Genomic DNA, 22,672 nt, shown 5'->3' on the forward strand with positions numbered 1-22,672 from the left:
AGCCTCCAAGCAGCAGCTCACCACAACACATGACAACAGAAGGTGATGGAGACCACTGTGGAGGATCACAAGTAGACAACCTCTTAGCTCCACTATCAGATAGTGACGACTCAACGTCACACGTTAATGTAAATATGGAATCACACATGAAAACACACACAGGGAAAAAACCTTTCAGTTGTTCCGTTTGCGGTAAAATATTCTCCCTAAAATGTAATCTGCAGATACATATACAAACACACACACGAAAAAAAAATTTAATTTGTTCAGTTTGTGCAAAAGGCTTTGTGAGAAACTCTGATATGACAAAACACATGCGGACACACATGGGAGAAAAACATTTATTTGGCTCGAACTGTGGCAAAAGGTTTTCTCAGTGGAGAAGGATGCTGTCACATATGAGAACACATACAGGTGAAAAACCTTTCAGTTGTTCAGTTTGCGGTAAAATATTAATTCACGAATATAAAATGCAAAGACACATGAGAACGCATACAGGAGAAAAACCTTTCATTTGTTCAGTTTGCGGTAAAATATTCTCTGATAAAAGTAATATGCAAAGACACATGAGAACACATACAGGAGAAAAACCTTTCAGTTGTTCAGTTTGTGCTAAAGGGTTTGTTACAAACTCTGATTTGACGCGACACATGCGGAGCCACACCGGAGAAAAACCTTTCATTTGCTCAAACTGTGGCAAAAGGTTTTCTCAAAGGGGAATGATGCTTTCACATATGAGAACACACACAGGAGAAAAACCTTTCTGTTGTTCAGTATGTCGCAAAAGGTTTACTGGAAAGGGAATGATGCTGTCACACATGCGGACACACACGGGAGAAAAACCGTTCACTTGCCCAAACTGCGGCAAAGGTTTTTCTCGGAGGGGAACAATGCTGTCACATATGAGAACACACACAGGAGAAAAACCTTTCACTTGTTCAGTTTGTGGTCAAAGATACTCTGATAAACGCAAAATGCAAAGACACATGAAAACACATACAGGAGAAAAACCTTTCATTTGTTCAGTTTGTGCTAAAGGCTTTGTTACAAACTCTAATTTGTTTCGACACATGCGGACACACACCGGAGAAAAACCTTTCATTTGCTCAAACTGTGGCAAAAGTTTTTCTCAAAAGGGAACGATGCTGTCACACATGAGAACGCATACAGGAGAAAAACCTTTCAGTTGTTCAGTGTGCGGTAAAATATTATCTCACAAACGTAATATGCAGAGACACATGGGGACACACACAGGAAAAAAACCTTTCAATTGTTCAGTGTGTGGTAAAAGATACTCTGACAAACGCAGTATGCAAATACACATGAGAACACACACAGGAGAATAACTTCATTTTTGGAAGTTTTCATTGAATGGACTCCTGCAGAGTCACTAATGGTCTACCGCAGTCCTTCTCTAAAGTCTGGACTTTATTCCAGATCTGGACCATACGTCTGTTTGGACCCTGTGGGGAACCAGCCAGCCCACCTTTTTGTTATAAATTACAAAACACTGTCTATCTTTTAGGTACTGGTTAAAAATAAATAAATGTTTGCCATGTTAAAAAATACAATGTTTTTAATTAAGATTTTCCAAGATTCTTTGAAGGGGAACTACACTTTTTTTTTTTTGCCTATCATCTGAAACAAGAACACATATGTTTTCCTTATTTTATAAGTTCTAACTTGTAAATAAATGTAAGTGTATATGTAATGTAGTAACAAGCACAATCATAATAACATGTCATATTTATCTATTTTGGACGTTTTAATCATTACCGGAACATTTTGGTGGCGCATTAATTTCACAGATGCAGCACAATCTTTGCTATCTCCTTCAACAATAACTACTAATCTTCACGAGAGCCAACAAAGGCTACTTTGGGACAAATGATGATCTACAACAGACCTCTGAGCAAAATACAGCCCACTGGCCGCATACAGCCCATTAAGATTTTCAATCTGGCCCGCCGGACTTAACCCAATTTTTTTTTTTGAACTTTATCATCGAAACTGTGGCCGCCATTATGATGTGCAATGCTGTTTTCAAAATACTGTCAGTCTTGAACTATACAAAGTATTCAAGGGTTGGAATCTGCACTTTTGCATGATTTACAATTTATTACGGTAATATACATCACAGCAGCTCAGACTCTGCATCAAGCAGTGTGGGCGGGGTTTGTTTACACTGAGCGTTTCCAGAGCGGCCAGCCTGAACGGCGGATGGCAGGGACAGATGCGGAAGCAGATTTTTTACAACGAAGTTCTGCTGAAAAGTGATATTACATCAGATTGTAAGTGTTTTTTTACCGTTTGTGTTCATATTTCAGTGTTTGTTGCATTTTTGTTGCGTTTTGCTTTATTGTAAAATATGTCGATCAAGGAGGTGGTGCGAGAAGTAAAAAAAAGGAGTGACGTTTGTATGTTGTTAATATTCAGTGTTTTATCCTTTATAGTTAATACTGTAAATCCCACATTCTTTATTTTCATGTACATTCTGAGTGTCTCATTCAGTAAAAAAAACAATTTTTATTCCATTTTTGAGGTGGTCTGTCATAACATTTTTAGCATTCTATCAGACATAATTTTTTGTTTTTGTACTAGTGTTCGTGTGTGGGTGTGTGTGTGTGTGTTTTAATGTCTATTTCTGTCATGTATACTGTATGTGTGTATATATGCATATATATATGCGTACATATGTATGTATGTGTGTGAAACAGTAACAGTCCAAACAAAGCAACCAAGAGAGCCAACTCTGTCCCAGGCCAGGCTGCCCATTAGCTCTTGGCCGATGTCCAGTCCGCGCAAATGAGTGAGATCGTGACATCACGTCTGGGAAAGTCTGACGATCGCTGCTGCCGCAAAAAAGCTAAGTACTATCTATCTGTGTGCTTCTAATTGTTTTACAGCTTTCTTTATTCCTTCTCAAACATATTTAGTAGTCTTATCAAACTTGCAAAGCACACACTCTCTGTCTCACCGCCCCTATCTCAGCTAGCTAAATAATTGGCCCTCTTTCTGGGGCAAACCAGGCTTGCTGAGGAGGAATGGCCTTCACTCTCTCCAGAAATATAGACCACTACTTGAGTCAAGCTTGACTAACTACACTAGAGCAAGCTTGGACACAGGAAATCACATTGTCTGTTAGTCCGGATGAGGAGGCAGTTATGCTAGAACTAACCAGCGCCAGGCTGGAAAATTCCTGCACACATAGAATTTCTCGTAGAATAATACAAAACTCACAAAATGTTTTTTTCTTTAGTGACTGTGCCAGAGGTGAACATGCATTCTACTGAGGTGGCAAATTATGAGGCGTTCAATCTGTCGCAGCACCAAGCAAATAATCTCAAGATCCCCATCATATCAATTCTTAGATGTGATCAAAATGATTTAAGGCGCACAACACAAAATAAACGTAACATTATTAATATCAGTACCACGGATACCCTTCACAAAAATTCCTCAAAACAGCCCACTACCTATAATATGGGCTTTTTAAACATCGGATCATTGTCTCCCAAAACGTTATTAGGTAGTGAGGTCATTAGAGACAACAATCTTAACGTCATTGGTCTCACCAAAACCTGGCTAAACCAGTTGAATTTTTCCTGCTTAACGAGGCATCTCCTCCTAACTGTACGAGGGCACATATTGCCCGTTACCATAAAAGGGGTGGAGGAGTACTAATATATAATGAATACCTTAACCTTACCCCTAACCTAAGTAATAGTTTGATTGAGGTCTGTCACACTGCTTCCTCTATATCTGGCTGTTATCTATCACCCTCCTGGACCCTATTCAGACGTTATCAGTGAATTTTCAGAGTTTGTCGCAGATCTAGTGATGCACGCGGATAATATAATTATAATGTGGGATTTTCATATCCATATGAATACCCCTTCAGACTTTCCGTACTTGGCGCTCCAGACTATAATTGATATCTGTGGTCTAACACAAATAATAAATGAACCCACACATCGCAGCGGTAATACAATAGACCTAGTCCTTGTCCGGGGTGCCACCACCTTCAAAGTTATGGTATTCCTCTACACTAAAGTAATGTCGGATCATTACCTTATTACCAAATTTGAAGTTCTGACTCATTGTCAACAAGCTACTAATAACCACTGCTTTAGCAGCCGCAACATTAATGCTGTCACAACTACGACTCTTGCTGGCCTACTGCCTTCGGTAATGGCACCATTCCCAAATTATGTGGGCTCTATCGATAACCTCACTTAGAACTTTAACCATGGCCTGCGCAACACCATTGATAGTATAGCACCGCTAAAGCTAAAAAAGGGCCCCTAAAAGGCGTACCCCCTGGTTTACAGAAGAAACCAGTGCTCTTAAACTATCATGTAGAAAGCTGGTACAATTATGCGACTAAACTTGAGGTTTTCCATCAAGTTTGGAGTGAAATTTTAATAAACCTTTAAACACACGCTTACTTTAGCTAAAACTAATTACTACTTCAATCTCATCTGCCTCAATAAAAATGATCCTAAATATTTGTTCAGTACAGTAGCATCCCTAATCCAACAAGGGACTCCTCCCAGTAGCTCCACCCACACAGCTGATGACTTTATGAATTTCTTTAATAAGAAAATTGAACTCATTAGAAAGAAGATTAATGATAACTCGTCCCAGCTCCAACTGGGTTTTATTAACACAGATACGAATGTATGTACGACGGATATTACCCTCCAAAATAATCTCTCTCTTTTTGAAGAAATAACATTAGAAAAAGTCCTGCGATTAGTAAATGGGACAAAACAAACAACATGTTTACTTGACCCACTTCCTGGGAAACTTATCAAGGAGCTGTTTGTAATATTAGGACCATCAGTGCTAATTATTATTAACTTATCATTTTCCTCTGGCACTGTTCCCCTAGCATTCAAAAAAGCGGTCATTCATCTTCTCAAAATATCTAAGCTCGATCCTGACCTCATAGCAAACTACCGGCCGGTGTCCCACCAGCTTTATCTTGAAAATCCTCAAAAATATTGTTTTACAGCAGCTAAATGAACACTTAGCGTCTAACAGTCTCTGTGAACCCTTTCAGTCTGGTTTCAGGGCAAATCAATCTACGGACAGAACCCTGACAAAAATGCCTAATGACCTATTGCTAACTATGGATGCTGATGCGTCATCCATGCTGCTGCTACTTGATCTTAGCGCTGCTTTCGATACCGTCGATCATAACATTCTATTAAAACGTATCAAAACACGTAAGTGCAATATGCAAGTGCAATATGACTTTCATCATCTTGTGGAATGACCACATTATAGCGTCTTTGGTGATATTTGTTAGCATCAAGAAATATCCTTAACAGTATTAATAAACTGGTAGGCTCAACAGCACATCCTGAATCTTGATATTGCAAGCAAACATTGCTGAACAACAGGGACATCTATAACTAAACAATGAGATAAAATATCAATTTCACAGCATAAAAAACAACTGCAGACATGAATTGTAGATGAGACTAATATTTGTAGCAGGAAATCAACTGCAAACAAACATAATTTTTCTCATTAGCGTCACGAACACAGCAGCACTGCACTCGTTATGTCAATCAAATACGTTACTTAGCGATGCACGTATAAGTCCAACTTTGTCTTTCACGGATTAATGTTTAATTTGTGCACCCCTCAGATGTAAAGACATGATGTGCCTCCAATCTTTTCTTCTGTAAATACCGTAAGTGTCAAGTGAAGTGAGTTAACAGTAACCTCTTGGTGATGATAAATGATTTAAATCTTTTTGAAAAATATTTTTCTTAATAGTGTAAAAATCCACTCCATCCCATTTTAAAAATGTCTTCTTGATTGCTTTTATATTTGCCTCTAAACCTTTCAAAATAAGACTAAACTGCACAGATTCAGGTAAACAAACAGTAGGGCTTAGACCAGGGACTGAGGGCCACATCGCAGTAATGGCTGCCTTTATAGGGACGCATTTTTCAAATTAACTACAATTATGCTAACCTGACTCTCGCAGGATCTGGTGAGAGTCAGGTTACAATTATGCATGCGGGCAATAACCTGTGGATTAATCATACAAAAAACAAACATTTGACAGCACTGATATAAATGTGTACCAGTAATCACCTCATATTATTACATTATTGCCTATGAACTTGATCATTATATTTTTTCATGTACAAATGAATGGATAAATCACACATAAAGGTGACAAGCATATATTCAACTGTTTATTTTTATCTTTACGAAGCTATTTCTGTAATCCATCCATCCATTTTCTACCACTTGTCCCTTTCGGGGTGGCGGGGGGTGCTGGAGCATATCTCAGCTGCATTCGGGCGGAAGGCGGGGTACACCCTGGACAAGTCGCCACCTCATCACAGGGCCAACACAGATAGACAACATTTACACTCACACATTCACACACTATGGACAATTTAGTGTTGCCAATCAACCTATCCCCAGGTGCATGTTTTTAGAGGTTGGAGGAAGCCGGAGTACCCGGAGGGAACCCACGCAGTCAGGGGGAGAACATGAAAACTCCACACAGAAAGATCCCGAGCCTGGTATTGAACTCAGGACCTTCGTATTGTGAGGCACATGCACCTGTAACCCCTGCTGCCTATTTCTGTAATGCACTACCGTATTTTTCGGATTATAAATAGCATTTTTTTTCATAGTTTGGCCGGGGGTGCGACGTATACTCCGGAGCGACTTATGTGTGAAATTATTAGCACATTACCGTAAAATAGAAGAGACGAAGCAAATGTCAGCAATCATTACTTCTAGACCTCCACCCCAGATCAGAACTCACTCCTACCCACTTCTCCAAAGTGGGCTGGCTCAGGGTGGAGGACAGAGTAAAACAACTTGCACTGAGCCTAGTCTATAAAATCCGCTACACCTCCCTGATACCGGAGTACATGTCAAACTACTTCCTTAACGTAAATGACCGCCATAACCACAACACCAGGGGAGCTCCACAAACCACGTTAAACCCAGATTCCAATCTAACAAAGGTCTTAACTCATTCTCTTTCTATGCCACATCAATGTGGAATGCACTCCCAACAGGTGTAAAAGAAAAGGCATCTCTATCCTCCTTCAAAACTGCACTAAAAGAACACCTCCAGGCAACTTCAACCCTAAACTAACACCCTCCCTTCCTCATCATACCTCTTCGGATTGTAAATAATCAAATGTAAATAATCAAATGTAGACACTTTTTCTTATAATTTCTGATCTCTCTCTCTCTGTGTCCACTACTTGCTGTACATATCCTACCAAGTCAGTCCTACACTGTTACAATGTCAATTTCTCTGATGATGCAATTGTTGATGACTGAAGTGTTGATACCAAACAAACTTAACCCCCATCCCCCCACCCGCCCCCGCCGCCCCTCCATATCCCACACCCCGGATTGTAAATAATGTAAATAATTCAATGTATATACAGTACTCTGATGATTATCTTGTGTGATGACTGTATTATGAAAATAGTATATATCTGTATCATGAATCAATTTAAGTGGACCCCGACTTAAACAAGTTGAAAAACTTATTCGGGTGTTACCATTTAGTGGTCAATTGTACGGAATATGTACTTCACTGTGTAATCTACTAATAAAAGTTTCAATCAATCAATCAATCATCACACACACGTCAGCGGTCGTCACACACATGTCAATCAATAGAAATTATGCGGGGGCGGGTCATGGCAGAAGTGCATTGTGGGTCATGGGATGCTACCTGCTACTACGTCCGTAGCTATAAAAATGGATCATTTCAACATTGGCGGTGACTTATAAAAACTGAGAAGGGCTGAACAAAAAGGGCACCGAAAAGGAAATCATATACTGCAGATTACAAGCTGGACGTAGTGAAATATGCAGCAGAGAACGGCAATCGAGCAGCAGAAAGAAAGGACATACCAGAGGCGACACCGGAGAGGAAGATTTCATCGGATTTAGCGATCGGGAGTGACAGATTGTTTGGTAAACGTATAGCATGTTCTATGTGTTATAGTTATTTGAATGACTCTTGCCATGATGTGTTGCGTTAACATACCAGGCACGTTCTCAGTTGGTTATTTATGCGTCATATAACGTACACTTATTCAGCCTGTTGTTCACTATTCTTTATTTATTTTAAATTGTCTTTCAAATGTCTATTCTTGGTGTTGGATTTTATCAAATAAATTTCCCCCAAAAATGCGACTTATACTCCAGTGCGACGTATATATGTTTTTTCCGTCTTTATTGTGCATTTTCGGCCGGTGCGACGTATACTCCGGAGCGACTTATAGTCCGAAAAATACGGTATATAATAATGTAATATTTGGCATGATTAGATAACATTTAGAAGATGCGCATTTTTTCCTGTCAAAATCTAAATAATTATTTGCATTTAGTAAAAAAAAAAAAAAAGTATTTTATTAACACACATTTTTCCCAGGCTTTCGCAGGCCTCATACAATGATGTGGCGGGCTAGATCTGGCCCCCGGGCCTTGGGTTTGACACCTGTGGCTTAGACTATCGCCTGAAACCCAGAAGTGCACGGTTCCTCTTGGTCACGTGATTGCAACCCACCTATTGAGTTTGATATATCAAAATATCACAAATAAACTTAAAACTTTTTAGATATATATTTGTTTTCTCCTTGTTCTTTTTCATATATTGTTGCGTTTTGTATCCTTTTATATTGCTGACATTTTTTTTTACAGCGATTGCATTGATTTATTACAACGTGTTATTACCGTGTTAGTATGAAAATAAAGTTATGTTAGAAAAAAATAAAAGTCGACCGGAAGTGACATTTTGCGCTTGCGCCTTCTGATACCGATCTTGCAGTGACGGCGACAGAGGACTGTGGTCTTGGTCTGCGTTAATCCTTATTTTCTACGTCTGTACGTATCCGTATATCGTGTGACAAACTATACTTTATTCATTGTTCGTGTCAGCATAAACTCGACTCGTCTCCGTGAACTTTGAAGCTTCTTAGGCTATTTTAGCCCGCTAGCTAGCTTAGCTTGCTAGCTGCTAACTAAGCTAAGCAAAGATCAAGTCTGAGTGCAAAGTGTTGTGACTGTGTGAAAATGTGTCAAGTACAAATGCTGAGAGTATTTGTCAATCAGCGACTAACTGCGGCTGTTGAAGACATATTTGTGGTGTTGGAGAGAAGGATAGCAGAGTACGAGGAGGAACTTTCTCGAACAAAAGAGGAGAACGAGCGACAACGTCAACTACTGGACGCAGTTTTCAACAAGCATCAAGTTGTGTTCCACAGAACAGGTTTGTTTACTTATTACTCTCACATGTTTACGAACTTTACAATTCATCATTAACAGGAAATAGCACTTGGAATGACTTTACTTTAAGAAATGAAAGTAAGACAGTTGTGGAAGTGTGAAGTGAATTCTATTTATATAGCGCCTTTCTCTAGAGACTCAAACCGCTTTACATGGTGAAATCCATTATCTATATATTTAAAGGCCTACTGAAACCCACTACTACCGACCACGCAGTCTGATAGTTTATATATCAATGATAAAATCTTAACATTGCAACACATGCCAATACGGCCGGGTTAACTTATAAAGTGACATTTTTAAATCTCCCGGGAAATATCCGGCTGAAACGTCGCGGTATGATGACGTATGCGCGTGACGTAGTCAGTTTAACGGAAGTTATGGTACCCCGTAGAATCCTATACAAAAAGCTCTGTTTTCATTTCATAATTCCACAGTATTCTGGACATCTTTTGCAATTTGTTTAATGAACAATGAAGGCTGCAAAGAAGAAAGTTGTAGGTGGGATCGGTGTATTAGCAGCGGACTACAGCAACACAACCAGGAGGACTTTGTTGGACAGCAGACGCGCTAGCCGCGACCTCATCTTGACTTCCTACGTCTCCGGGCCGCCAAACGCATCGGGTGAAGTCCTTCGTCCTTCCGTTGATCGCTGGAACGCAGGTGAGCACGGGTGTTGATGAGCAGATGAAGGCTGGCTGGCGTAGGTGGAGAGCTAATGTTTTTAGCATAGCTCTGTAAGGTCCGGTTGCTAAGTTAGCTTCAATGGCGTCGTTAGCACAGCATTGTTAACCTTCGCCAGCCTGGAAAGCATTAACCGTGTAGTTACATGTCCACGGTTTAATAGTATTGTTGATTTTCTATCCATCCTTCCAGTCAGGGTTTTTTTTTTTGTTTCTATATGCAGTTAAAGCACGATGCTATCACGTTAGCTCGTAGCTAAAGCGTTTCGCCGATGTATTGTCATGGAGATAAAAGGCACTGAATGTCCATTTCGCGTTCTCGACTCTCATTTTCAAGAGGATATAGTATCCGAGGTGGTTTAAAATACAAATCCGTGATCCACAATAGAAAAAGGAGAGAGTGTGGAATCCAATGAGTCAGCTTGTACCTAAGTTACGGTCAGAGCGAAAAAAAATATGTATTTCACTGCATTCTAGTCCGTCACTCTAACGTTCCTCGTCCACAAATCTTTCATCCTCGCTCAAATTAATGGGGTAATGGTCCGAATAGCTCTAGCTGCGTTGAAAACAATAGGAAAATATGAGGGAGTGAACAACTGACAACGTCACGCTACTTCCGGTGGGGGCAAAGGTTTTTTTTATCAGAGACCAAAAGTTGCAAACTTAATCGACGTTGTTCTCTACTAAATCCTTTCAGCAAAAATATGGCAATATCGCAAAATGATCAAGTATGACACATAGAATGGATCTGCTATTCCCGTTTAAATAAAAAAAATTCATTTCAGTAGGCCTTTAAGCTACATATAAACCAGTGTAGGGCAGCACGGTGGAAGAGGGGTTAGTGCGTCTGCCTCACAATACGAAGGTCCTGAGTAGTCGTGAGTTCAACCCCGGCCTCTGGATCTTTCTGTGTGGAGTTTGCATGTTCTCTGCGTGACTGCGTGGGTTCCCTCCGGGTACTCCGGCTTCCTCCCACCTCCAAAGACATGCACCTGGGGATAGGTTGATTGGCAACACTAAATTGGCCCTAGTGTGTGAATGTGAGTGTGAATGTTGTCTGTCTATCTGTGTTGGCCCTGCGATGAGGCGGCGACTTGTCCAGGGTGTACCCCGCCTTCCGCCCGATTGTAGCTGATATAGGCTCCAGTTCCCCCCGCGACCCCGAAGGGAATAAGCGGTAGAAAATGAATGGATGGATGGATAAACCAGTGTAAGTGGCACTGGGAGCAGGTGGGTACTGTGTCTGGCCCAAGGACACAACGGCAGCGAATAGACCGGCGTAAGAGGGGATCGAACCTGGAACCCTCAAGTTGCTGACAGGGCCGCTGTACAAACCGAGCCACGCCATGCATACACAATGCCATAACAATAATAATATTAAATTCATGAAATCAATAACTGCAGACAGCGTTTCTCACACAACTGCCATCTAAACGGCAGTATCGAGATGATGTCATAATAATTTGCATATTTTGTGACGCATTCACTTTTTAAAATGGCAAAACAAATTATTTTTTATTCAAGGACAAATCTTTCTGTTATTACTATGTACGTGACAAAAAAAAAATCAAATGCAAAATATTTCAAAGCGATTGACACCATTACGAAGACCTTGGAAACATTTTTTCCACTGGAATGTTAACCATTGTGAGAGGCCACACTTTAAAGGAGCCATATGTAATGATGTCATGTCATCATGAAATGGCCCTGATATGTATAAAGGCATTAATAAATCATGTTCTTTTCCAATACCTCTATAACTGATAACAGTAGTTCAGTCGGGATATGCTCATTTCAAAAAATAGATTTACAGCCCCGAAATCTTGTTGTTTTCATTTCGATGTCCCGCCCTCCCCAAACTTGCTAATTTCCTCCCTGATAGGTAAGTTAGGCATTTACGTTTTCTTATTACTTGTAATAAATGGAAATGGACATTTGGTATGTAAACTATATTGTCCAATACAGTCTATGATCTTGTCTAACAAAGGTAGTATGTTCCTGCAACCAATACTTGGCATGCTAACCCGGTCAATGACACATTGACATATAGGCTAACAGGGGAAACATATATGCCTGTTAGCCTGTATGTCGATGTGTCATCCAACTGACAGGGCAAAATATATTTTCGACAAATAAAACCTATGTGGATATGGGTAGTGTCAGTGCCTATTTCCTTCTCAATATGCTGATACGCTGAGGATATGGGTTCCAACATTAGCACGGCTAATTGCGGTTTCTGGTACTGTATGTGCATCAAACACATATGGGGTGGTATTTGCCTGGCACAATATAATGCATTACATGTGATGATTTTCTACTTTGTGTATTGACATGGTAGTAGGCTATATGATTTATGCGTAACGTGGGTTGGCTCATAGAATCGCACTCTGCACTGAAAGATGGTGACGTGCGTACGTGGAAGAGAATGCAGTGTGTCAGGTTGGATGCAACATGGAGTTGTGCTGAACGAAATGTGGCGGTCATTTTACTGTTGGCCATGGCTTGCCATCAAAGTAGGCCTATGCTATATATAATATATTATTATATATAATATTTTGATGGTGGTCTGTGCGGTCAAACTAGACATTTTAGCAGGGTAATGCCAACAGTCTGTCCCGACTCCCGACGAAAATATTGCTGCGTAACTTTACAAATACATTTGGTTAATCGACATATAGTAAAAATGTGGTAAAATTACTTAGTAATCCATTTTGCAAGAAGCATAAACAAGAGTAACCTACATCGAGGACTTGTTGATTGCCATTTGAAGTTCCTTGGAGTAGGGTTCGGATTCGGCTGCGTATCTGGCAACCTCAGTCATGGAGGGTTGAAGGGGACTACAGAATTTTGACCGTGGTTGTCGTACCATTTCTGGCCAAATTACTACATATGGCTCCTTTAAGGGAACTACAGTATGAATATTTGAAGTTCAAAAATCAATCCCTTTTTTTGCATTGAATGAATTATCCATTAAGACAATAGAAAAATATGGGACCTATATTTTGGAAAATGAACTTCAGAACATCATACCTCCATTATTTGTCAAAATGCATGAAATTAAAAGCAAATGGACTCGTTCAGTAACCCAAAGAAAATCACTTCATGAAAAAGTTCAAACTTGATGGACTTATTTCTGATTATTTTATTTATTCGCAAAGTTACAATTAACTGAAAAATAGCTATAACTTTCATATGTCTTGGATTTTTCAAATGGGGTTTTTAACAGATGATACCTTCTTTTTGGATTGCCTTTTAAAAATCAATTTCCATTAAATGTAATCAACAAATCAATTAATTCATAAAGTATTTCATCAATTTATTTAAAAACTTTTAGAGCGAACAATTGTGCAATTGTATGATCATATCTGATCATGGTAGAGTTTATTTCTGGATGAAATATTACACAATTTTTGTGCATTTTCATGGCGACGGACAAACGTTTTAAGTCGGCACGAAAACCATGAATGAATGCAAGCTACCGACAAAGCTGAAAAGGAGGTTATGAAGCACTTTTAGGATTTTATCGACTAAGGGTGGCTTCTACCGCAGTAAGTTTTTAACTGTGATGACACCAGTTTTGTTTTTTTGTTTTAAACAATGCCTAAGCGGACATATATATTTCAGCTGAGGCGAAGGCATAATCGAGACACAAGCCGTTGAACTTGTGCTAGATTGCGCTAATGCTTGCGGTGACACCACTGCTTTTTATACCATTCCGAAACTCGAGGACTGTTAAAAGAAATGCCACAAATATTCGCCGACGCAAGGTAAAAATTTACTTTCGTGTGTGTGCACGCTTTGACAGTTAGGATGGCTGTTGTTGTGTTGTTTGGATAAAAAAAGATATTGTTGCGCCATTGCACCCTTATGTTGGTTTGCTAGAAGGTGTGTCCAAACTTTTGATCTGTACTGTATATACAGTATATACTGTATATACAGTACAGATCAAAAGTCTCATTCACAACACAACTGATGGTCCCAACCCCATTGATATAGCAAGAAATTCCACTTATCAACCAAGGCACACCTGTGAAGTGAAAGCCATCTCAGGTGACTACCTCTTGAAGCTCATCAAGAGAATGCCAAGAGTGTGCAAAGCAGTAATCAGAGCAAATAATGGCTATTTTGAAGAAACTAGAATATAAAACATGTTTTCAGTTATTTCACCTTTTTTGTTAAGTGCATAACTCCACATGTGTTCATTCATAGTTTTGATGCCTTTAGTGACAATCTACAATGTAAATACCGTAATTTCCAGACTATAAGCCGCACCTGACTATAAGCCGCACCAGCTAAATTTAGGGGAAAATACAGATTGCTCCATATATAAGCCGCACCCGACTATAAGCCGCAGGGTTTTGATGTGTAATTACCGTAGTATATAGGGGTTCCTGCTACCACGGAGGGGATTGTCGGGACAGAGATGACTGTTTGGGAACGCAAAGCGTCCCATTTATTAACAATAAATCTTTCAATCATTCAATCAAACTTTCACATCTTTGACATGGCGAACAGCATTCGTGCAGAGTACAAATAATACAACGGTGCGAAGTAATACAAAGTGCTCGCCTGTACGTTATCAAAATAACCAGCCTACCGGTATATGAAAAGTCAGTCTTTAATCATTGTGTCATCGTCTTCCTCCTGCGTACTAAAACCACCGAAATCCTCTTCGTTCGGTGTCGGAGAAGAACAGGCCGTAAATAAGCCGCACTGTTGTATAAGCCGCAGGGACCAGAACGAGGGGAAAAAGTAGCGGCTTATAGTCCGGAAATTACGGTAGTCATGAAAATAAAGAAAACGCATTGAATGACAAGGTGTGTCCAGACTTTTGGCCTGTACTGTACATGTAAGAATCATGTTAAATCAACAATACAGTTGGGTATAGACCAGAAATGAAGCAATAGAAATATAGAGGATAACGGTTGGCACTTATGCCGCCAGCTTAATGTTAATATACTGTACAATTGGGGTCTGGACCTTTCACCAGAGGACAGTAGTTGTAGAAACCAAGCTGTGCTCTGTATTCGCTGTGTATGTGTGTAGGGATGGGTACAGAATTCGGTACTTTTATAGGTACCAAACGAAGTCCGTCTGTACTACCGGGTACTGATTCATGTCAAATCCAACAGTGCTATATTTCGATACCTTTATTGCTTGTGACGTCATGACATAACTTACACATTTTCCCATTACATTGTCCGCTTGTAAAATATTCATATTTCAAGCACTATAAAATGTTCTACGTGTCTAAGTTAAAATGTGCTGGTTTTGTTTGTGTCTTGCAGATGCCCAGCAGCGGATTGGACATCAGAAAGAAAGCCCCCCTAAGTCGCAGGGGAGGAACTACACTTTGAACCAGGATCCACAGCCCCATATTTTTAAAGAGGAGGAGGAAAATTCACTGCTCCCCCACATTGAAGAGCGAGAGGAGGTCGAGTGTCTTCTAGGGCAGGAGGAGGCTGATCTCACCAAGTTTCCACTGATTGTTGTCTCTGTGAAGACTGAAGACCGTGAAGACAAACCACCTGAGTCCTCACAGCTTCATCCCAGTACAAGTAAGCAGAACATCCAGATATCATCTAATACAATGGTTGTAACAGATTTTTCATCCAGGGTCCAACATTCTCCTTCGCATTGGAGGTATATTTGTTTTTTCAAAAAAATACTCTTTATTAACAATAGCTAGGATGTTACTGACGTCACGTCCCGCCCAATGAATACTGGTGGTGGTCAAGCTAGCTCTGTACTCAATGAGTACCTGGCGCCTAGGGCTGCAACAACTAATCGATTAAAATCGATTATAAAAATAGTTGGCGATTAATGTAGTCATCGATTCGTTGGAACTATGCTATGCGCATGCGCGGAGGCTTTTTTATTTTTTATTTTTAAAATTTTTTTAATTTTTTTTATAAACCTTTATTTATACACTGCAACATTTACAAACAGCTGAGAAACAAAAATTAAAGTAAGTACAAAAACAGTACAAAACAGCGCCAGGGCGGCGATGAGGCTACGTCTCATGAGGTGGAGGTAAGCTAGCCAATGATGTGTCATGTACAGCTCACGTGACGACGCCGTCTGGAAACATTCGAAAAATGGCGCAGGTAAACCGTACGGATAGTCCAGCAGAAAAACATCTTGAGGTTATTGCTTCAATGGAGAAAAGTGTACGACCTAAGTCGTCAAAAGTGTGGGAACACTTTACTTTAAAGACTTCAAAGAAGACCGTTTCCTGCAAAATGGCACGGAAGTACAACATTGCTTCAGGAGCACCTGCAAAATGAAACATGTTGGAGCCATGGATGAAGGGAACTCACGGTACGTAACTTTTTAAGTCCATAGTGGCAACACGCATTCATGAGTTCAGCTTTTTTGTGAGTAACGTTAACTTTATGCCTTTGTTGCAACGCGGGGCTCCGTTTTGAGAGAGAAAACGCACGGTTACCAATTTCGAAATAAACGTAACGGACAGAAATATCTCAGGTTGGTTTCATAATGGATCAATGTAGCCGGGCCGATAAAGCTATATAAATCTATTTAGATTTGAGTGACGCTTTAGTATAACTAAACGTTATGAAGGTGCTGGAATATTTCATGCTATTATTCAGAGGCAGCCTAAAATGAATCCTTTATTATTCACAACAGAAACGTGTACAATATCTGATTCAGTTCTGATGAGTTACATTTCTGTGTTATTGTTGGTGTATGCTGCACCCCCAATGTCCACAACATGGTGCCAGTATGCTGTTTTTTTTCAATAAAATACTGGAAAGGATAGAAATGTAGTTTGTCTCTTTTATCCGATTATTAATCGATTAATCGAAATAATAATCGACAGATTAATCGATTATCAAATTAATCGTTAGTTGCAGCCCTACTGGCGCCATTTAGCCTTTCTCGAAGAAAAAATGCCCTATGCTTGTGTTTTCGGCTGTACGAATCATTCAAATCGCGAAAAGGATAAGCGTTTCTTCAGAGTTCCTCGATAGGTAATCAAAAAGGGCGGAAGAGGGCAAGATTTTACGTAACATGACAAAAGCAGTGCACACTTCAGTCCAAGGGAGCAGAGTCGAAGAATGCATGAGTTTGCAGTGATCACTTCATTAAAGGTTTGTTTGATATACTTTTAACCGTTATTATTTCCCATTTAAGTATTATCTTGATATTTTATTTTTATTTCTTAAACACGTATTCTACAAGTGTTTCGAAAAGCACCAACTCGGTGAGTCTAAATAAAGGAAAGCAAATGCGAGCAAAACCTAAAAGAGTTAAGTTTTTACCAGACAACAACCATAAATGAATATTTCAGCATATACACAATGTTGACATCTATAGTTATATTTTGGTAAACAATTATAAAAATGAATCTTTTAGCACATAAACAATGTGGACATCTATAGTTATGTTTTGATAAACAATCATAAATTAATCTTTCAGCACATACACAATGTTGACATCTAAAGTTATATTTTGATAAACAATGACAAATGAATATTTCAGCACATACACAATTTTGACATCTGTAGTAATATTTTGAAAAATTATTACAAATTAATCTTTCAGCACATACACAATGTTGACATCTATAGTTATATTTTGATAACCAATCATAAATGAATCTTTCAGCACATACACAATGTTGACATCTATAGTTATATTTTGATAACCAATCATAAATGAATCTTTCAGCACATACACAATTGTTGACATCTATAGTTATATTTTGATAACCAATCATAAATGAATCTTTCAGCACATACACAATGTTGACATCTATAGTTACAGTATATTTTGATAAAGACTGGAAAATCACGCGACTCATAAACGGCACGTGCAACAACAACAAACATGGCAGTAGACGCAAGGTTAAATCATGAAATGCAACCTTACCTGAACAAAAACGATGCCTATTTATCCAAGAGAGTCTTGATACCAATGTCCTTGACCCAGCCACACACAAATAAGTTGTAGACCTCCATGCTTTTCCAACTTTAATCTGTTTTGTCGTGTAGAAGGATGTCTGGAGCACAATAGTTTGATATGTCTGGGAACGTGACCGACGTATAATCCTTGATATCACTCCACAAATCTTTCTTTGATAAAGTATAATAATCTATTCCATTGCATAGTTAAATTTTTTTTGCTCGTATCTGCTTTTTGCAGGAAGATTTAAGCTAATTTTGTACTGTTTTGTTTGCGTGCTGCTTGCTGTACAACAGCCAACTTGGCTTGGTTGCCCACCACTGGTTCTCACTTCATTGAAGAAGTCACGTGTCGGAATACCAGCAATTTATTTACTGGGTTGCAACCATGTGACCTAAAGGGCGTCAGTGTTCAGTTGTGTGGTTTCTGGCAATTGATTTATAACCTATATAATAAATATGTTTAGGTTTTACAGTTGCTCTCCTGTTGCAAGTCAAATATTTTGCTGTCTTTTATAATGTTGGTGTCTGCAGTTGCTTTCATAGTGTGAAGATTTATTCATCTACTTCATTCATTCGATTTAGCGATGTTTTCTTGATGCTAAAACATTGCAGCATACACGCTACAACAGGGCTACCCAACTGGCTGCTCGGGGACCAAATCTGACCCGAGAATAGCACCATACCGGCCAGGGCTGCAACTAACGATTATTTTGATAGTCGATTAGTCAACGACTACACTATATTGCCAAAAGTATTTGGCCACCCATCCAAATGATCAGAATCAGGTGTCCTAATCACTTGGCCCGGCCACAGGTGTATAAAATCAAGCACTTAGGCATGGAGACTGTTTCTACAAACATTTGTGAAAGAATGGGCTGGTCTCAGGAGCTCAGTGATTTCCAGCGTGGAACTGTTATAGGATGCCACCTGTGCAACAAATCCAGTCGTGAAATGTCCTCGCTCCTAAATATTCCAAAGTCAACTGTCAGATTTATTATAAGAAAACGAAAGAGTTTTGGAACAACCGCAACTCAGCTACGAAGTGGTAGGTCACGTAAACTGACAGAGAGGGGTCAGCGGATGCTGAAGCGCATAGTGCAAAGAGGTTGCCGACTTTCTGCACAATCAGTTGCTACAGAGCTCCAAAATTCATGTGACCTTCCAATTAACCCACGTACAGTATGCAGGGAGCTTCATGGAATGTTTTTCCATGGCCGAGCAGTTTCATCTAAGCATACTTGCCAACCCTCCCGGTTTTACCGGGAGACTCCCGGTATTCAGCGCCTCTCCCGATAACCTCCCAGCAGAAATGTTCTCCCGACAAACTCCCTGTATTCAGCTGGAGCTGGAGGCCACGCCCCCTCCAGCTCAATGCGGACCTGAGTGGGGACAGCCTGTTCTCACGTCCGCTTTCCCACAATATAAACAGCTTGCCTGCCCAATGACGTCATAACATCTACGGCTTTTAGAGAATAAGAGTGCACAACTGCGCTCACAACAAGGAGACGAAGCAGAAGAACGAGAAAGTTACAGACATGGCGACGCCGTCGACGAGCAAGATAAAGAAATACGCTTGCAAGTTCCAAAACGAATGTAAACAAGAATTTCAGTTCATCCAGGACAGTTCGAAGGGGAACGGGTATGTAATTATATTGCCTGTACATTTTGTAGAACAGACTTCTCCATTGAACACGATGGCCGAAATGATATACTCAGTCATGAACGGAGAAGTTAAACAGGACAATACTGCCATCTACTGGATAGCCTCTGGAACACTGAAATTCAAGTATTTATTTTATTTATATGTATAATAAAATAAATATATATATATATATATTAGGGCTGCAACTAACGATTAATTTGACAATCGATTAATCTGTCGATCATTGCTTCGATTGATCGATTAATAATCGGATAAAATAGACAAACTACATTTCTATCCTTTCCAGTATTTTATTGAAAAAAATCCAGCATACTGGCACCATGTTGTGGACATTGGGGGTGCAGCATACACCAATAATAACACAGAAATTTAACTCATCAGAACTGAATCAGATATTGTACACGTTTCTGTTGTGAATAATAAAGGATTCATTTTAGTCTGCCTCTGAATAATAGCATTAAATATTCCAGCACCTTCATAACGTTTAGTTATACTAAAGCGTCACTCAAATCTAAATATATTTATATAGCTTTATCGGCCCGGCTACATTGATCCATTATGAAACCAACCTGAGATATTTCTGTCCGTTACGTTTATTTCCAAATTGGTAACCGTGCGTTTTCTCTCTCAAAACCGAGTCAAATGTGCCGGAGAAACACTATTATCAGCCCCGCATTACAACAAAGGCATAACGTTAAAGTTACTCACAAAAAAGCTGAACTCATGAATGCTTGTTGCCACTATGGACTTAAAAAGTTACGTACTGTGAGTTCCTCCCTATATCCATGGCTCCAACATGTTTCTTCTTCAGGTGCTCCTGAAGTAATGTTGTACTTCCGTGCCATTTTGCAGGAAACGGTCTTCTTTGAAGTCTTTAAAGTGAAGTGTTCCCACACTTTTGACGACTTAGGTCGTACACTTTTCTCCATTGAAGCAATAACCTCAAGATGTTTCTCCGCTAAACTATCGGTAGTGTTTTCCTGCGCCATTTTTCGAATTTTTCCAGCAAAGCAGACGCCGTCGTCACGTGAGCTGCACATGACACATCATTGGCTAGTTTACGCCACCTCATGAGACGTACGCTGTTTTGTACTGTTTTTGTACTTATTTTGATTATTGTTTCTCAGCTGTTTGTAAATGTTGCAGTTTATAAATAAAGGTTTATAAAACAAAAAAAACAACAACAAAAAAATAACCCAAAAATTAAAAAAATTAATAATATTTTTTAAAAAGCCTCCGCGCATGCGCATATACGACTACTCAGGACCTTCGTAAGAGGGGTTAGTGGATCTGCCTCACAATACGAAGGTCCTGAGTAGTCGTGAGTTCAATCCCGGGCTCGGGATCTTTCTGTGTGGAGTTTGCATGTCCTCCCCGTGACTGCGTGGGTTCCCTCCAGGTACTCCGGCTTCCTCCCACCTCCAAAGACATGCACCTGGGGATAGGTTGATTGGCAACACTAAATTGGCCCTAGTGTGTGAATGTGAGTGTTAATGTTGTCTGTCTATCTGTGTTGGCCCTGCGATGAGGTGGCGACTTGTCCAGGGTGTACACCGCCTTCCGCCTGAATGCAGCTGAGATAGGCTCCAGTGCCCCCCGCGACCCCGAAGGGAATAAGCGGTAGTAAATGGATGGATGGATGGATATATATATATATATATATATATATATATATATATATATATATATATATATATATATATATATATATATATATATATATATATATATATATATATATATATATATATATATATATATATATATATATATATATATATATAATGATAATGATAATGGTAGAAAATTCCTATAAACACACTCCGCATCCTTCCACAGCCTTCCCAGAAGAGTAGAAGCTATAATAGCTGACATCATATTGAACCCTATGGGTTAGGAATGGGATGGCACTTCAAGTTCATATGTGAGTCAAGGCAGGTGTCCAAATACTTTTGGCAATATAGTGTATCTTATCTGGGAACTTACTTAGTTATTCTAGTAGTGTTCCTCAGGGTTCCATTTTAGGTCCTCTTGTTTTCATCATTTGGGCTGTTCAACTCGTAACCTGTGAATTCAGCTCAAAAAACTTGTGAGGGAGTCACATTTTTGCTACAAATTCTTAAAACCACTAGAGCGGCGTCATAGAGATGATATTTGACTAGCTTTTTTGCAGAAGGTCCTTAAAAACAGCAGATCGCTCCTGTAACGCTAATAAAATAAATAGTCCAAAATTAAATGTCGACTGTAGAGGACGCTGGTTCTTTGGGAAATACCAAACCCAAAACCAGTGAAGTTGGCATGTTGTGTAAATTGTAAATAAAAACAGAATACAATGATTTGCTAATCCTTTTCAACTTATATTCAATTGATTAGACTGCAAAGACAAGATACTTAACGTTCAAACTGGTAAACTTTGTTATTTTTTGCAAATATTAGCTCATTTGGAATTTGATGCCTGCAACCTGTTTCAAAAAAGCTGGCACAAGTGGCAAAAAAGACTGAGAAAGTTGCAGAATGCTCATCAAACACTTATTTGGAACATCCCACAGGTGAACAGGCTAATTGGGAACAGGCGGGTGCCATGATTGGGTATAAAAGCAGCTTCCATGAAATGTTCAGTCATTCACAAACAAGGATGGGGCGAGGGTCACCACTTTGTGAACAAATACATGTTGCATTTGCAAATTGTCAAACAGTTTAAGAACAACATTTCTCAATGAGCTATTGGCAAGGAATTTAGGGATTTTGCCATCTACGGTCCGTAATATCATCAAAAGATTCAGAGAATCTGGAGAAATCACTGCACGTAAGCGTCAAGGCCGAAAACCAACATTGAATGCCCGTGACCTTCGATGTCCGATTTACACAACGTGCCTGGTTTTGTACAACATACAACTACTAGTGAAGGGAGAAGTCTGGCCCCTCGATCCTTAGCTTCCCGGAATTATGGCTTTCAAAACAATTTACCGTATTTTTCAGACCATAAGGCGCACTAAAAATCCTTAACCCGATGCGCCTAATGTCCGTATCAACTCTGGTCGTGGTTACCTTGTAACAATTTTTAATAGCAATTAACATGGTGTCATGATAAATATGACCAGTAG

The 22,672-nt window shown here is 39.5% G+C and overlaps 2 protein-coding genes across 2 annotated transcripts in view; both read left to right on the plus strand.

The window, feature by feature from the left end:
• The window catches only part of LOC133658950 (zinc finger protein 83-like), a 32,857-nt gene extending 30,354 nt beyond the window's left edge, over positions 1 to 2,503 (plus strand). Inside the window, exon 5 of the mRNA XM_062061504.1 lies at positions 1 to 2,503. This exon is cut by the window's left edge and continues 270 nt beyond it. Coding sequence (XP_061917488.1) covers positions 1 to 1,346 — 1,346 coding nt within the window. The 3' untranslated portion in view covers positions 1,347 to 2,503.
• Positions 2,504 to 8,828: 6,325 nt separating this feature from the next.
• The window catches only part of LOC133659206 (zinc finger protein 287-like), a 34,649-nt gene continuing 20,805 nt past the window's right edge, over positions 8,829 to 22,672 (plus strand). Inside the window, exons 1-2 of the mRNA XM_062061943.1 lie at positions 8,829 to 9,277; positions 15,266 to 15,535. Coding sequence (XP_061917927.1) covers positions 9,082 to 9,277; positions 15,266 to 15,535 — 466 coding nt within the window. The 5' untranslated portion in view covers positions 8,829 to 9,081. The remainder of the gene's footprint in view (positions 9,278 to 15,265; positions 15,536 to 22,672) is intronic.

The sequence above is a fragment of the Entelurus aequoreus genome, linkage group LG10 (assembly GCF_033978785.1).
Source record: "Entelurus aequoreus isolate RoL-2023_Sb linkage group LG10, RoL_Eaeq_v1.1, whole genome shotgun sequence".
Lineage (NCBI taxonomy): Eukaryota > Metazoa > Chordata > Actinopteri > Syngnathiformes > Syngnathidae > Entelurus > Entelurus aequoreus.